The 16,366-nt window shown below is 40.8% G+C and overlaps 1 protein-coding gene across 1 annotated transcript; it reads right to left on the minus strand.

The window, feature by feature from the left end:
* Positions 1-559: 559 nt before the first annotated feature.
* Positions 560-7,255, minus strand: LOC4352196 (disease resistance protein RGA5-like). The gene is made up of 4 exons (XM_015762800.3): positions 6,966-7,255; positions 5,999-6,843; positions 2,036-4,077; positions 560-826 (listed from the first exon to the last, which is right to left on the minus strand). Exons 2-3 carry the CDS (start codon positions 6,706-6,708, stop codon positions 3,834-3,836), a joined length of 954 nt encoding a protein of 317 aa, XP_015618286.2. The 5' UTR covers positions 6,709-6,843; positions 6,966-7,255; the 3' UTR covers positions 560-826; positions 2,036-3,833.
* Between the last annotated feature and the right edge of the window lie 9,111 nt (positions 7,256-16,366).

The following is a 16,366-nucleotide window of genomic DNA, read 5'->3' on the forward strand; positions in this document are numbered from 1 at the left end:
AGCACTGGCGTGGGAGGCGCGCACGGAGAAGAGCTTGCGCGGGGGCAACACCGCGATCTTTGACACGTGGTTTATCCTATGGCCAGAAATTCTGCTGATAACCCAAAAATTTTCAGCCGGATACCACATAGACAGTGCCATTTTTTTATAGGTTCGAGCCATTCTGAAGCAATAACTCTACGTCACATCGGCCAGGTGGCTAATTTTTTAATCGATATATAGAGAACATGAGTAAAAAGGGGTATGCGCCTACCTTCACATCTTAAAAATGGCAAAAGGTCAAATGCCTCGACCTGAGCTGTGCTAAATAAGCCCCGTAATACAAATTCACGAAAACCAGACTAAACGAAGTGAAAATCACTGCCAACCCGGAGAAGCTAATTGATATTCTCTCCTTTTTTAATATATTTAAGATACGTTTGATCATTCGCTTATTCAAAAAAATTATGTAATTATTATTTATATTATTATGACTTGATTTATCGTTACATGTTTTTAAGCATGACTTAAAAATTTTAATATTTGCAAAAAAAAATTGAATAAGACGAATGGTCAAATATTTGTCAAAAAAGTTAACGACGTCATATATTAAAAAATAGAAAGTATTACAAACCATGCTACGTAGGACTTAAAAATATAAGCAACACGCGTTACTTAGACAGGACTGAATCTGATTACATAATACAAGCTCTTCAAAACATGCCACAACAGTAATAGTACTATCCGTGATGCTTATCTTGTGCAAACAAGACAATGTCGTGATTCCTGTCTTAGAATTCTTCCAGCTATGGGGACAATCAAGCTAATATTCTCTCAATATTTTTCCCTGTATAATGAGTTTTAATAGCAAGAATCAGTAAAAGATACTAAGCAAGCATTAACGAAAATATGAGATCAAATAACAAGGTGTTATGCAGAAGGGCAATTTCACTTTAAAACTTTATAATACTCACTCAAGAACTCAAGATAGTGGTTCAATCGATCACAAACTCTAGGAGAAAAAGGGCAAGAGAGAGGAGTTGTCCCCTACAGTCAGATCATTACTACTACCTCCGTACCAGGTTATATGACTTTCTAACATTGCCCACATTCATATATATATATATATATATATATATATATATATATATATATATATATGAATTCATTAACAAATATATGAATGTGGGCAATGCTAAAAAGTCCTATAATATAAAACGGAGGAAGTAAATTTAATTTTCTCTAGATCTTAATATTTTGAATAATGTTTCGTTTGCCCATTGATTTGCTCCAGCATGGAAGTAATTTATACTAGAACATGTATCTGGGCCTATCTATCACAGCTCACTTGGCTGGCCCCAAAGAAGCACTCTGCTTCTTCCCCTGTTCCCCAAAACAGGGGTAAAGCTCTGCTATGCTTATGTCCGTCTCACTGCTTGGTTATACCTTCTTGCCACCTTCCCATTGGATAATTTGGCGTGGCCTTCCGCATGGTGGTCAAAGATATGGCTCCTACTCACTCCGTCCAAAAAAAACCCAATCCAATCCAGGTTTATATTTAGGATTAGTTTTTTTATGGAGAGAGTAGGTGACATGACAAGTAATTTAGAGATTATATTCGTATGGAGAAATAATAAGTTGCTCTTGCTTACTAATATAATGCTGGATGGAAGAAATCAGTGGTTAGTTTAACCATAAAATGATAGCATGCATGCCAATCGAATAGCATTCCGGCACCTGTATTTTGTACATTAAACTTTTTTAGTTTAATGGTATATGTCTGATGTTGGACCCTCAAGCATGTATGTTTGTGTATATGCATCTGTGCGATCCCAGGTATTTGACAATATCACAATAATTTGTATAAATTATTTAACTATCTATTTAACTTAGCCCCTTAATTTCTATTATAAGAAGTGATTAAAATGCAGGTTGTTTCAGGACAGTCCTAAACATAGTCATCGATAAATCATTAAAACAGTGCCTTTAGGTGATCCATAAAACAGCAGCATTAATATTCAAGCAAAGGAAAGTACTATAAGGATATCACGAGTACCTTGCAGCGCTATTTCGGAGTCCTTGCACTTCCATCATGGGTATTAAACGTGACATGTATGTCTTGAATCCTTGGATGCCTTTGGACAGCGTCCCTGTATGCAGACACCTTGCTGGAGTTGGCTGTCACTTCAACCTCTTCAAGCTTTAGTAGGTGCTCGATGCCAACAAGTGGACTACTGCCATATTGTGCTGCCGCTGCTCCACTGCTGGAGCTGCACCCTTGTTCGAGCTGAGCAGGCCTCCTGTCATCTAGCTTCAGAGTCTGAAGCTGTGGCATTGCCCCTATACAAAACTTCAGGCATGGCAAAAAATCACATGCTAGAATAAATTTCTCTAGTTTTGGAAATCTGTGGGTATAAATCTCGATGTCGTCCTCAGGGGTTGCTTGCGCAGTCAAGTCAAGATCGATGAGGCAGGGCAGATTGGATAGAACATGGACGCCGGTGCTCTGGAGCTGCTTGACACGAATCTCTAACATTGTGAGCTTGTCGCACTGCTCCATCCACTCCGGGACAGTGTGGATGCTTTTCCGGATGATGAGTCTGTGCACCATCCAGAATGCCCGGCGAATAATCACCCAGATAGGTGGAGCAGAAGTTCTCAAACGAGTTATCACCTTTGAACTGTAGGGCTGCCCGGATGACACGTGCCGACATCTTAATTCTATCAATGATGTCACGTCGTTCCTGATCAAGCACAAACTTAGGCTTGTCTAGCTTGGTTAATATCGGTTCATCGTCACCAGGCCTCACGCTGACAGTATCTCGAAAATGCATCGTGCTGACATCATCACCAGCCCCCACGCTGACAGTATCTTGAAAATGCATCGTGCCGACATCAAAGGTAAACAGAGTCTGTAGAGAGACCAGTTTGCCAATCCAATTAGGCAGCTGTAAAACGTCCGAAACTGTGAGATGGCGCAGCGATGATAGAGAAATAACATCTGATGGAATACCAGTCACCAAAAGGCTGCATAGTAGATCTAGCGTCCTCAAACACTGGAGTCTCCCAATTTTCTGAGGCATTATCAACTGGAACCCTCTGATCCTCAAGTGTTTCAACAGGAAGAGATTACTTACAGCAGACAAATCAAGGAGCGTAGGTGCCACATAGGCCACAAGTTTCAATACCCGCAAATGTTCAAACTTTGAAATAGGAGGCTGTGTACTGCAGCCACGCACCGGGAAAGTAATGAAGGACCTAACTTGTGATACTTCCATCCTTTCCATCTCCAAATTTTCATAGGACAACTGACAGCATAACCGACGAACTGGAAACCCTCTATCATTCAATATGGACTGCTTAGTTGCCACAGTGATGAAGTTTTCCTGCTGGCACTTCGATAAAATAATATCAAGCATAAGGTCATGGACTCGACATGATACAACCTCACCGAGACGATTATTATTTGGTTCAATCAAACTCCTGTTAATAAGTTCGTTAAAATAGCTGTCAGCAGCTTCCTCCAGATCTAAACCAGCTTTTTCCTCAACAAATCCTTCAGCTATCCATAGTCTTGTTAAATCAACCTTGAAAATTTTAGAGTCCTCCGGATATATTCCAAGGTACAAGAAGCATGCCCGAAGATCATGTGGGACATCACTATAACTCAGATTCAGTACATGTCTCATCCATTCTAGAGTAGGATTTGTTTCCAACTCGTAGCCCAGATAGTTCTGTACTTTCTCCCACCTTTCCACATTCATGCCATGACTAGCCAAAAGGCTAGCAATGCTAATGATTGCTAATGGCACCCCTTTGCATTTTCTTAACATGTCTTCTGATATTTTTCTATATTATTGCTCAGTAAAACCATCCTCGGAAGCAAATAGCCTTTTGAAAAATAACGATCGTGAGTTAACCTCATCAAGTGGTTGCATCTTGTACACCATACCATAGAAATCAAAGCTGCACTTTGTAGCTACATCTTCGATTCGTGTTGTAATTATAACTCGGCTACCATAATTATTCTGAACAAAAGCACACTGGATATTGTTCCATATCTTGGTGCTCCATATGTCATCAATTACAATAAGATACCTACAAATAGATTCTTTTTGTCATGATCTTTTGGGCACTCAAGTTTGTTCGATTGGAAGTTTGGAACATCTATTAATTGGCCATGCATCCAATGGTTGACGTTCCTATTGCCCTATTAGTGGTAAGACAACACACTATAACTTAAAACAAATACTCCGTTTTTCCAAATTATATAAAAGTTTTATTCTTTGAAACTAGTACTATGGAGAGAGGTAAAAATACTTGGTTGCCTCCTTAGGATAGTTGGACTATTGGAGACTATAATAAAGCCAAAAGGTAATAGGAGATAGTTTAGTGGTAAAAGTCACCTTTTACAAGTACTAGGATATTATATTTGGGGCATAGTTTGAACTCTAAAAGTTGTTATATTTGGACGAATATAGTTTAGTGGTAAAAGTCACCTTTTACAAGTACTAGGATACTATATTTGGGGCATAGTTTGAACTCTAAAAGTTGTTATATTTGGACGGATGAAGTAGAATATTTGCATGTGCCTTAAAAGTCTCTTTTTGATAAGGCAGGTATAATTAATAAAATGATCTCAAACTATATTTTATAATTTTACAAAACCAAATTATGGCCTACAAAACTTATATTTACATAAAATGTGACATTCATTATATTTGAATCATACTTAGATAATAAATCAAAATCCTGCTAGTGAATTTTCAGTGGTACCTCTATTTAATTTAGGTTCGCATGTGAACATTTGGGACCCAACTGAATCAGTCACCCGATTTGTTTGAGAAAAATATGGCGCCCTTTCCCAACATGCATGCCACATTTTTTAGTGCAGCACCTCCACATGCATGCCTCATTTCTCTCTTCCACTCTTCCTACGTGCATGCAAGCTCTCCCCACCACTCCCTCTCATCCTATTCACTTAATTAGCAAGTTGAAAATTGTTTTTCTCACAAATTACTCTTACAGTTCGTGATCTGATTACACCGTTAATTTCATCATAATTAAATATTTACAAGGATATATCACCTGATTATATTTTCCTCACTACTTTTATTTATTATTTGTATGATGCACATATTTTTTAAATTAGGAAAAACCATAATCAATTAATGGCTTGGATTTAGTTAGAGCTCTTAATTGCAGTTCCTTAGTTACTAGAGGCTCAGAATACCTTAAAATTCCGCAGCTAGATTAACATATGCAGTGGTTAGTGGCCATATATAGTTTTTTTTCCTAATAAAACTAGAGAAATCATGTTTTAAAATGTGGCCTGAATATAATGTAGAAAGTAAAAATAGAGAAATTGAGAAATAAATTCATAATCAATAATAAAGCATCAAAGGAGAATAGTTAGTCATTTTAGTCCATATTTATAAGCCAAACACAGCAATGTATACCATAAAATTTGCTAGCATTTGCCAAAAGTTCGTGTCTAATTTGTCTAAGGTTTAGCTACTAAATTACGTAGAGTTGAAATTTGCTAGCAAAATAAAGTTGTGCCAAATTATACTGAGATGTGTGTGACATGTCCGATATGATTGTGGAACCTCCCAGTGTGCTATGAAGTAAACATGCACCTAACATAGAGCCTAATTTGAGCTATGTCAACCTAAGACAACATTCTAATACGAGAGAAAATATGTAGTGCAAATCAGAAAACTATTGTAGGATCTAAAAATAGAAGTTTGAGATTTGTCCACGTCATCTTTTACTTATGGTGATTTGGACAAATCTCAAACATCTATTTTTAGATCCTACGATAGTTTCCTGGTTTGCACTACATGTTTTTCCTTGATAGGATCGAAAGTTCCAAATGGTGCTAAAATCTAATACAAGTCAACCTAAACAGTAGAAATGTACACATAGTTATAAAGTATTAGCTATACACAAGAAATATTCACACGAACTGAATATGAACGTCACATCAAAGACAAACTATATACAGACTTAGGCATACCTCTTGTTAGCAAGGTGTTCTCTGAGAGTGTCAATGAGCTTTTGATTATCATCTGGAAATTTTGTGAACTCCGAGGGTGTCAATGAGCTCTTGATTATAATCTCTTTTTTTTGAACTTCTAAAAGTAGATTTTTCAGAAGCTTCAACACGTCGGGATTTTTGGACACTGACAAGAATGATGTGCAATTAAACTTGTCCTTCACTTGCTTGTACACTTGGTTAGCAAGAGTTGTCTTGCCAAGGCCTCCAAAGCCAACGATAGATACAACTTTGAGTTGTTGGGTTGGACCACTCTGTCCTTCTTCCGTGAGCCACCGGGAAATTTCTTCCCGTGGACCATCAATGCCTACAAGATTTTTAGCCGCTTCATACAGCGCAGGCAGCCGAGGATCGATTTCCACCACCTTAGGACAAGAGGTCGTAGCCTCACCTAGACCGATATACCTGCTACGGCGTTGAGCCACCTCCATGACACGGGCCTTGAGTTCTTGGATCTTGTTTGCGATCTGATACCGAACGCGCAGCTTCCTGATCTTTCGTGCAGTCTTCTGGAGCAACCCATCCTTGTTATGGCCATCACCAAGATGATACATGAACACATCAATGCAGTCCTCAATGTCATACGCCATCTCGCGGACATTGTCCCTCCACAGCTTCTGCTGGCCATCCAGCCGCTCCATATCTGCAAGCTTCTCCAGCACAACATTCATTTCGGCCAACTAAGACCTGAGGAACTCGATGTCCTTGCGCACTCCCTTGAGTTTGTAGCACTTGTCACCGAGCAGCGTGGCTAGCTTGGTGAGGAGAGGCGCCATCACCCCCATGGAAGCGCTCACCGCCTCCATCTGAAGCAGCATGCATCATGACCATATTACCGGAGTAATTTATTGGTTTGGGGTGAAATTGATCTCAAAAGAAAAACGAGAATAATAACAAAATGAAAAAAAAGGTAGGCGAAGAAACGCACTGGGGAGATAGGTAGGCGTTCGTCGAGAGGAAAACGACGGGTCGAGGTACCGGCCGGCTGCCGTCGTCGCCGCCGCCAAATCGCACCCGACCCGAGCAACCCGGGCCACTGGCCGGCCGGTGGCTTCGGCTAGCGCCGCGGGCCAGATCCCGCCCCGCGCCTGCCCGAGCTCTCGCCGCTCCGGCCGCCCGCGGCGCTCGGCGTCTGCAGCCTCAGCCGCAGCGGAGCTCAGTTGCTAGTGCTGCCACCTGGGACGATCGACATTGCGATAGGGAAGTAATCGAGAGACTGTTGGATAGGGAAGCAGTGCGAGGAGATAAGAGCAATGGGGGGTATAGATGGCCATGCGGAGGCCCGGCACGGCACGGCCCAGGCCCGGTCGTGCCTGGGCCGAGGCTTGTCGGGCCGGCACGGCCCGACCGACGCACCGGGCCGTGCCGTGCCAGCCCACGTGCCGCACTCACGGCCCAACACGCCTCGGGCCGTGCCGGGCCGGACCGAAGGCACGATGGGCCGTCGTGCTTTCTTCAGAATAAGTCTAAATTTACTCCCTCCTATTGGGCTGTGACATATGTATAGCTACAAAAAGTCTATTTTACCTCCCTCTTCTTTGGACTGTGGTATATAAATAGCTAAAATAAGTCTATTTAAGGTCCCTATTATTTAGACAGTGACATTTATATGTCTATTTTTAGTCCCTGTACTTTGTGTACCGGGCTTAGCCTGCCGGCCCATCGTGCCGGGCCAGCCCGACCGTGCCGGGCCAGCCTAGCGTGCTGGTGAGGAGGCCCAGGCACGGCCCGACGATCGGGCCGGGCCGGCACGGGCCCGACCCAAGTCGGGCCGTGCCGTGCTTGGGCCGGGCCAAAAAGGCGTGCCATGGGCCGGGCCTTCGGGCCTCGGGCCTTATGGCCAACTATAATGGCGGGGGGTGCTCCTAGCGCGATTTAGCTAGGCCCCCTTTCGGTGTTTTTTTTTCCGCTCTTTCTCTTTATTTTTATTTGTATTTCTTCCTGATTTTGGCGTGGCGTTTTTTTTTCCGCTGTTTCTTTCCTATTTTTTTTCCTTTTGCACACCTCTTTACAAATATAGAATTGAAAGTTTTTAATTTTGACTTGAAAGATTTCAAATTTTGACTTTGAAAGTTTTCAAAATTTGTGTTGAAAGTTTTCAAATCTGGGTTGAAAGTTTTCAAATCTGGGTTGAAATTTTTTAAATTTGGGTTAAAAGTTTTAAATTTGAGTTGAAAGTTTTTCAAATTTCAGATGAAAAGTTGAAATTTTTCAAACTTTGACTTTAAAAAAATCAAATTTCGAGTTGAAAGTTTTTAAATCTTGATTGAAAGTTTTCAAATTTAGGTTAAAAGTTTTCAAATCTGGGTCGAAAATTTTCAGAATTTGACTTCATGTATAAATTTCTTTTCAATCGGTTACTTAAAAAAGAATCTTTGAAAAAAAACAAATCTTATCTTAATTATTTTCATTATGTAAAACTAATGAATTTTTTTATGCACTAAAACCAAAGGAATTAGAGCTAAATGGAAAAAAATCCAAAAAAAAAGAACAGCGCCGACGCGCGTACGCGTGGGCCGGTGGGCCGGAGTGCACGCCGCAGGCGCGTATGCGCGAATTAGCTCCTCCGAGCAATGGGTGCCCCTACACAATACCCCTAGCGCACGCCGTCCATCTCCGTTTACTTTTTCACTCGAGCCGTCCCCTGGCGATGCCGCGCGCACCCTTGCTAGGGACGTGGCCCTACCTCACTTTTGACAGAGGCACGGAGCAGAGCACCGCGTTGGGCGCATGGTGGCTCGTGGACACCACACTCACCTCCGGATTTTCACCTTCCACCCCTCGTCCAGCAGATCCGACCGCCCTTGCTCATGCAGCTCCAACGCCATCGCTAGGGAATAGTCGTCGTCGCCGCCGCCGCCGTCACCCGAGTACGACAACGCCTCGCCGGTGCTGCCCTCGCCTCGACGCCACCACGCCAGCCCACTAGATCCGCCCGCCCGTGTGGTGAGCATGACGACGGCGTCCGAGAGGACGTGCTATCCGCGAAGGATGGAGAGGAAGCGGGAATAGATGGCCGCTCGGAAGGGCGGCCGATCCGCCCACGACGGCGCCGGATATGCCGCCTTCGGCCGCCGTAGGTGCCGGAACCACATCGACCGGAGGTCAGCTACTGCGGCGGGACGTGGCTGGCGGAGGGAGGAGGGAGGCAGCAACGGCTGTTGGAGAGGGCGACAAGGGAGGCGGTGGCAGGAACCGTCGGCGGCACCCTGTTGGCAAATTTTTTGCAAGAAGACAATTACGATCGCAACACCTAAACGCCTTGTGGTGATATGGAGTCGCCAACCACCTCAACCAAGCAAAAAGCTAAACCAAGATATGTTTTGATAGATTAAACCGGCTAGCGGAGCCGATTTAGATAGAACGATGGATAACTACCCATCTCGTGGGCAAACAGAAGGTTTACGGGACAAACCTACAAAGATTTCGCACTCTCGCAGCGAAGGCGGGTGATTTACGGTGCAAATCGACATAGATGGACGAACTAAAGTAGAACTAGATGAAAAAGTAGAAGTAATATTGAAAAAAGCGATTCGATTGATTGTATGTTGGATTGTATTTTACAATTGAATCGGCCTTGTACCTATATAGGGGTTGGTCTTGCCCTCTACAGGCCCTCTTCCATGTCCAACTAGGGGTAGAAACCAAAAGAAACCCGAACACATAGCCTCCCAAGTAAGGAATCTCGAGACTCGACGAAAACAGTCTGTCTCGGACTTTGCAGGTCTGACCGGCCACATACCGCTGGTCTGACCGGCCCTCAAGCCACGTTCTGACCGGCCCATACACGGCGGTCAGACCGGCCCTGTGGAGGAAACCGACATATTTCCCAAATCTTGGCAATTTTGCCTATTTCGACCCTAGGTGTAAAAATTGGGTGTAAACACAACCCTTACACTCGACGCGATCACGAGCAGAGAGAGGAGCGGGCGAATGAGAAAGAAGAGGAGGGGTACGTACGGTATTTTTTTTCTCTGGACTACCTTGGGTCAGGACACCCATTATGGGCTGACGTATCTCCATCAAGTGGCCTCAGATTTTGAAGAACCTATGCAGAGGTATCCTCCATTGGAAGATGAGTTCCTCATAGAGCGTCCTAAGTTAGTGAGGGTACATTAGGGGTGGCTTTGGTTGTAGATACCCTAAACATAGCGCATTGGAATTTGTCAATTGGCAAAAAGAAAGATACACATAATCTTGCTTTGAAAAGATATACTTGTTCACATGCCCACCCTGACATCAACTAATCAACGATCATTACACTCGTCCTTCCTTTACACTTCATGCAACCTTTGGTGATTTATATCTTTTAAACCGTATATACGATCATTTTAAACCATTATACTCCACTCAAAATATATAATAAAATAAGTCTAATATTGATTATATTAAAATTACTTAAACCATAGAAGTAACCAGGTTCTACAATAAAAGTAACTTTTTGTGTAGCATTGAAAGTAAACATATTGAATGATATTGGAATAAGAAACTATGTAAAGTAAAATATAGAGAAGACTCAAAAACTAAATACAAAGTAATTATGCAGCTATACTTTACATAGTTTGGAGAAAGTAATTTTCTTCATTTGAAAGTAATCACTACAATTTTTTTTGGAAATGGTAATTTAGCGTCATATATAGAAAGTACTCTTTATGTATTCAAAGTAACTACACAGTTAGGAGAAAGCTAGTAAACTTAAAAAATAAATACAATAAAAGTATTTTATGGTATCTACTCTATAATTCACCAACACAGTCCTACATTCTTCATACTTCATTCATCAAATCCAACTATCTGTGTTCATCTGGATCAGATCAACAGGGCAGATTGCCTCTCTATCCCTCACCGTGTTCCACTCCCCCACTCTGATCCGGCTTCCCCGTCCGGAAACCGCAATCTTCGCGCAATCTCCTATGCTCTCCCTCGTCTTCGCGAGATTCGCCGCAAAAGCGCTCCCCTCCGCTCGCCCGTCGCAGCCCTGACAGTGCAAGAAATCATGTAGCACGTACAGCAGGTGTTCTTGGGTAATAGCACGTACAACTGCCCCTGGAATTCTAATGCTCTTATTTACTTTACCCTGGAACTGCCAAAAAATTATGTGGTCATGAATTTTATAACAGCATGTTAATATAAACTAGGAAGAAAGCCCGCGCAAATGCGCCGACAATTTATTTATTGTTTATAAAAAGAATCCTGAAATAAGTCATACCTTAACAACACGCTAACTTATAATTGTAAGAGAGTAATATTGATATTGTGGAGTAGATCATAGATTTTGACATAATAATGATAATAACTGTCATGTTCAAACAAAAATCATTTTATCCCATTATATATAATCTTGCCTGTCACCACGTTTCTCAAACGTGTGAGTTAATACAGGTTTTTTTTTCTTTTATTATACATCTGACTCACTTCGTGGGTAATATACGATGGAATAATCTATATTGTCAAAATTATTTGTGCCACTTGTTTTATTTGTGGGGTGCTAATTGTTAACACTATTTAGATGAGAATCACATAATTATAAGTGATATAATGTGGTTCCATGTGACATTTTCGATTATATGTAAGTATGTTTGTTCTAGCAAATAGTAATCTCTCGTATGTATGTACTTTTTCCTTTTCTTGAAAAATATTCTTCTCTCGTAGGGGTTAGGTGTGCATATGTGTATTCATATGGTGGATCTGCACATGTTTATATGAGTGTCTACGATTACCTTTACCTTTTAGTAAAAAGATACTTTTAGAAAATTGGTGAGATGGTGTGAAGCGGCGCAGCAGCGTCATGGCTTCTTTGACATTCTCGTCAGGAGTAATTGCTACATATATGCATATTTTGAGAAAAACATTAGAACTGCAAAGAAAGAAAAAGAAAACTACCTGATGGGGCGTTTCATATACTTACTCTTCGTTTTTTTTTTCTTTTTGACATATCTTGTGTACGTATACATCTAGGGAGGAATTAGCTAGATTCTAGAAGCAAGGGATTACTTGAATAGATCTACTATAATGGTTTAAGATAATAGATTCACCGATTTGAGCGTAAAGTAATAGCTAGATGTTTTACTTTTTTCTAATAAATTTTCTTAGATTCTCTCACGTGCCATCTTTAAAGTGTTTGTAGGAATGTAGGAACGCTATTACTCATAGTCACAATGGATTACTTGGATAGATCTAACGTAATAGTCGAAAATAATGGGTCCACCAATTTAACTGTAAATCAATGGCTAGATGTTTTTCTTTTTTGTCTTATAGTTTTTCTTATATATATTTTCTCTAATTTATTAGAGCATCACGTGGCATATAAGGAGTGTTTGTAGGAGTGTTGAAACACTATTACTCGATCATAATCACGATCTAGTTGTACTCAACTATTGTTTGTCGTGACTTGATGGCATCCTCTACTTACTTATCATTTCTTGATGGTTACCCACTTACTATGTTCCTTTATTTTCTTCCTTTATTTTCTGTACTTGATCACACGCATGTTTATTGTTAGGTGCACTATGCACGGATGTCTCGTAAACTATAGGACTTGGCGGTTAGTGGACAGTGATTTGTATATAGAATCTATATACATTAGGATTAGTAGGAACATACAATGGATACATTAGGCTGTTTCGGATTGACAAAGTATATTATATACTACATATTAAGTGTTTTAGTGCATAAGTAATAAATTTAAGATTAAGTTTTAAAGTGTTTATTTGATTGGTTACTCCCTCGTTTATCGTGATCATGTCTTCTGAACTACTGTGCGTGTTTTGTAAATACTTCCTATACAAAAGTTTTTCTAGAAAAATAAATCTATTTTCAAGTTTGTAATATTTAATACTTAATTAACCTTGTGCTGATGACCTACGTCGTTTAACGTGCCCGGGATAACCTCAACCAATGAGCTAGATCAAATGTAGTCTAAGTAGGAGATAGAGGACGTCGGTGTCAAAATAAAATATTTGCTCGTTAATTTTTTAATAATATATAAATAAAGAAAACCATAATTTAGTAATGTGACATTTTTTACCGTACGGAGTGAGTATTTTTTAATAATACTAATCAAATATATTTTTATAACTTTAAACATAAAAGCATAGATAATATGGAATTGAATTATTAGTTTGGGAAAGAAAAAAAAAGACGTATTTTTGGGAGGGGTTTGTTATGTACGGATGTACATACGTTCATGTACGGAGCGATGTGAGGCTTTCTGAGATAAATTTAGGGAGAATAGCTACTTTAGTTCCTAAAGTTTCTCTGTAGGATCAGTTTAGTCCCTAACATTTTAAATGGTCCAAAGAAATCCTTAACCTTTGTCATAAGGCCTAGAATAGTCCTTGGGTCCACCAAAATCATCATATGGATATGCCATGTCATCATTCATGAAAAATCTATGATGAATTGTCTAATTTACCCTTGCATATATCATAGAAAAATAAATATAAGGGTGAATTAAGCATAACCATAGAAAAAAATACTTCTTTTTTCACCCTTTTGAGGTATAATTTTCTCTTACATATACCATATATTTTTTTAAACTTTTTCCTTTTATTTTTTATTTTCCTATGCGTAAGGGTAAATTGGACAAATCATATAGATTTTGCATAGGAAGGTGACATGGCATGTCCATGTGGCGATTTTGGTGGAAAGAAGGACTATATTGGCCCACATGACAAATTTAAAGGACTTATTTGGATAATATGAAAGATTAAGGACTAAAATGACCCAGGAGCGAAACTTTAGGGACCATATTAGCTATTCTCCCATAAATTTAAATGGAAAATTTTCAAGATTGATCTAATGGTGGAAAATAATGGGTCCACCAGATTTAATGAAAACCGATGGCTAGATGTTTTGATTTTCTATAGCGCCATGTGGTGACCTGAGAGTGTTTGTAGGGGTGCTATGTGGCGGCTTAGGAGCGTTTGTAGGGAGTTTAATGGACTTTTAGTATATAATAGATAATAGATAGATGGATTTCATTTTATCATATTTAATTACATTCTTTATTGTGCTTACTGCATTCGATTTTTGAGATATACACATGGCTAAGTTCATTGCACTCTGTAAATGTGGTAATTAACTAGCAAAGTTTTGGAAGTATGAACTTGTCTGGGAAAATGCCTGGGAACTGGTCAGAGTACCATGTGGCTCTGAACACTCTGATTTACAGGGTTTATGAGAACACTCTGACCTACTTACTTGAATATTGATTCTGAATTTTATCTTATTATCTTCCTAGATCAGATAATGTATTTCATGAGGAATGGTTAAAATAAATTAACATGCAAACTGTTGTATTCCTATTAAGGCCACTGTGTGAGGGACGACGCTGCAGCTGCTGAGGTCCTGTTACCGTCTCTCCGTCTCTATCTCGTTGCCACCTCCGCCTCACCACGGGTACATAGGTATTCATCGACAAAATTTCTCTTAGATTAATCTACTCAGGTTGTTTCACTCGGACAGTGACCTTGCTGCTAACCATGTGAGTAAGGGCCCGTTTAGTTCCCAAAATTTTTTCCCAAAAACATCACATCGAATCTTTGGACATATGCATGAAACATTAAATATAGATAAAAAGAAAAACTAATTGCACAGTTATGGGGGAAATCGCGAGACCAATCTTTTAAGCCTAATTAGTCCGTGATTAGCCATAAGTGCTACAGTAACCCACATGTGCTAATGACGGCTTAATTAGTCTCAAAAGATTCGTCTCGCGGTTTCCAGGCGAGTTCTGAAATTAGTTTTTTCATTCGTGTCCGAAAACCCCTTCCGACATCCGGTCAAACGTCCGATGTGACACCCAAAAATTTCCTTTTCCCCAACTAAACACACCCTAAATCAAACAATTTATCTACCCTATAATTCTGTCACCCCACCATCAGGTCACTGTCAATCCATAACGCCATGCAGTCTTCTTCACGCCAACACCGAGAATCACCCCTGCCCCTCTGACTACCTGATATCAACCGCCAGACACCATCGCCCGTCTCCACGCCTCGTCTACCGCCTTAGTTATCTCCTCCCATCCTCTGCTCCCTCACCCCGATCTCCCTCCCCAATCACCGTCGCCCGCCTTGTCGACTGACTCTACACAGCCACGGATCTGTGATTCTCACAAAGGTACATAAATCCCTCCTCCCCATTCTCTTTCTCCCCCATGAATCGGATCAAGCATATAAACTTGTACAGTTCTGATGGTGCTTTAAACAAAAAATCTCTATGCTATCAAAATTAATTTGAGAACATAATCTAGAGGATAGTAAATTGATGATCTTTATGTTACTCACGAACGTCCTTTTGTTTTGTACCATCATCATTCAGGTGAAATATTGTGTGATTATCTTCTTTATACCATCTCGTGCTATATGCGTCCGTTTGCACTGGAATGGTAACATGACTATGTTAACACATGTCTCTCTAAATATGTACTTTTGCCATTGATATATTTTAGTAATCATGTCATGTAGATATTAAAAGAAGACGTTAACGAGATGACCAACAATTGTTAATCTTGTTACACATGGTGAAACTATTAAGTTAACTTCTGCTTCATATCAAACTGTTATTTGGGTTTATATTCACGCCCTCGTGCTCTGTGCTCAAAGGGCAACGATCGACGTGTACCTTGTGTGATGAATAGAAAAATCAAGATTTTAAAAGTTATCAAATACAAATATAATTACACCGTAGAGTTTAGCACGGGCATATTACTAGTCCTACTAGTTACCAGCCCATGTCTTTGCACGTGCTAGTTTTATATAAAATTGGGATAAGTCCATTTTACACCCTCCAACTCTTCGCTTCGTCTAAAATACACCCTTGAACTTCAAAACCGGGTATTTGGCACCCCTAAACACATTCAATACCATTCATTTTACCCCCTCAAGCGGTTTTCAGCTGGTTTTCACCTATGTGGCGCTGATGTGGCGGTCCAGTCAGCAAATAAAAATAAAAAGGATAGCCACCTCTTCTTCTTCCTCCATCTCCCATCCCCTTTCTCTCCTTCCTCTTTCTCTCTCTATCCTTCTTCCTCCCATGCCAAGAGAGCAGCAGTAGTGGCATCCCTGCTAACATCCTCGAGCTCAACGAGGGAGAGCGGTGGCAGTGGAGCTCAAGCGAGGTAGTCGGGCGGTGGCGAAGCTCGCAGACGCCAACCTCATTCCAGATCTGACGGTGGAAGTGGTGTAGGCAACGACGAGCTCGCGGACGCCAATGCCAAGTTGCCGACGAGCTCCATTCGTGGAGCCACCCCCCTCTCCCCGCTCAACACCTAGAGTTCCATGCCCTTTCGCCGCCGGTAACATTGCCCAACAAGCTCGAGTTGAA

Source organism: Oryza sativa, chromosome 12, assembly GCF_034140825.1.
Source record: "Oryza sativa Japonica Group chromosome 12, ASM3414082v1".
Classification (NCBI taxonomy): domain Eukaryota; kingdom Viridiplantae; phylum Streptophyta; class Magnoliopsida; order Poales; family Poaceae; genus Oryza; species Oryza sativa.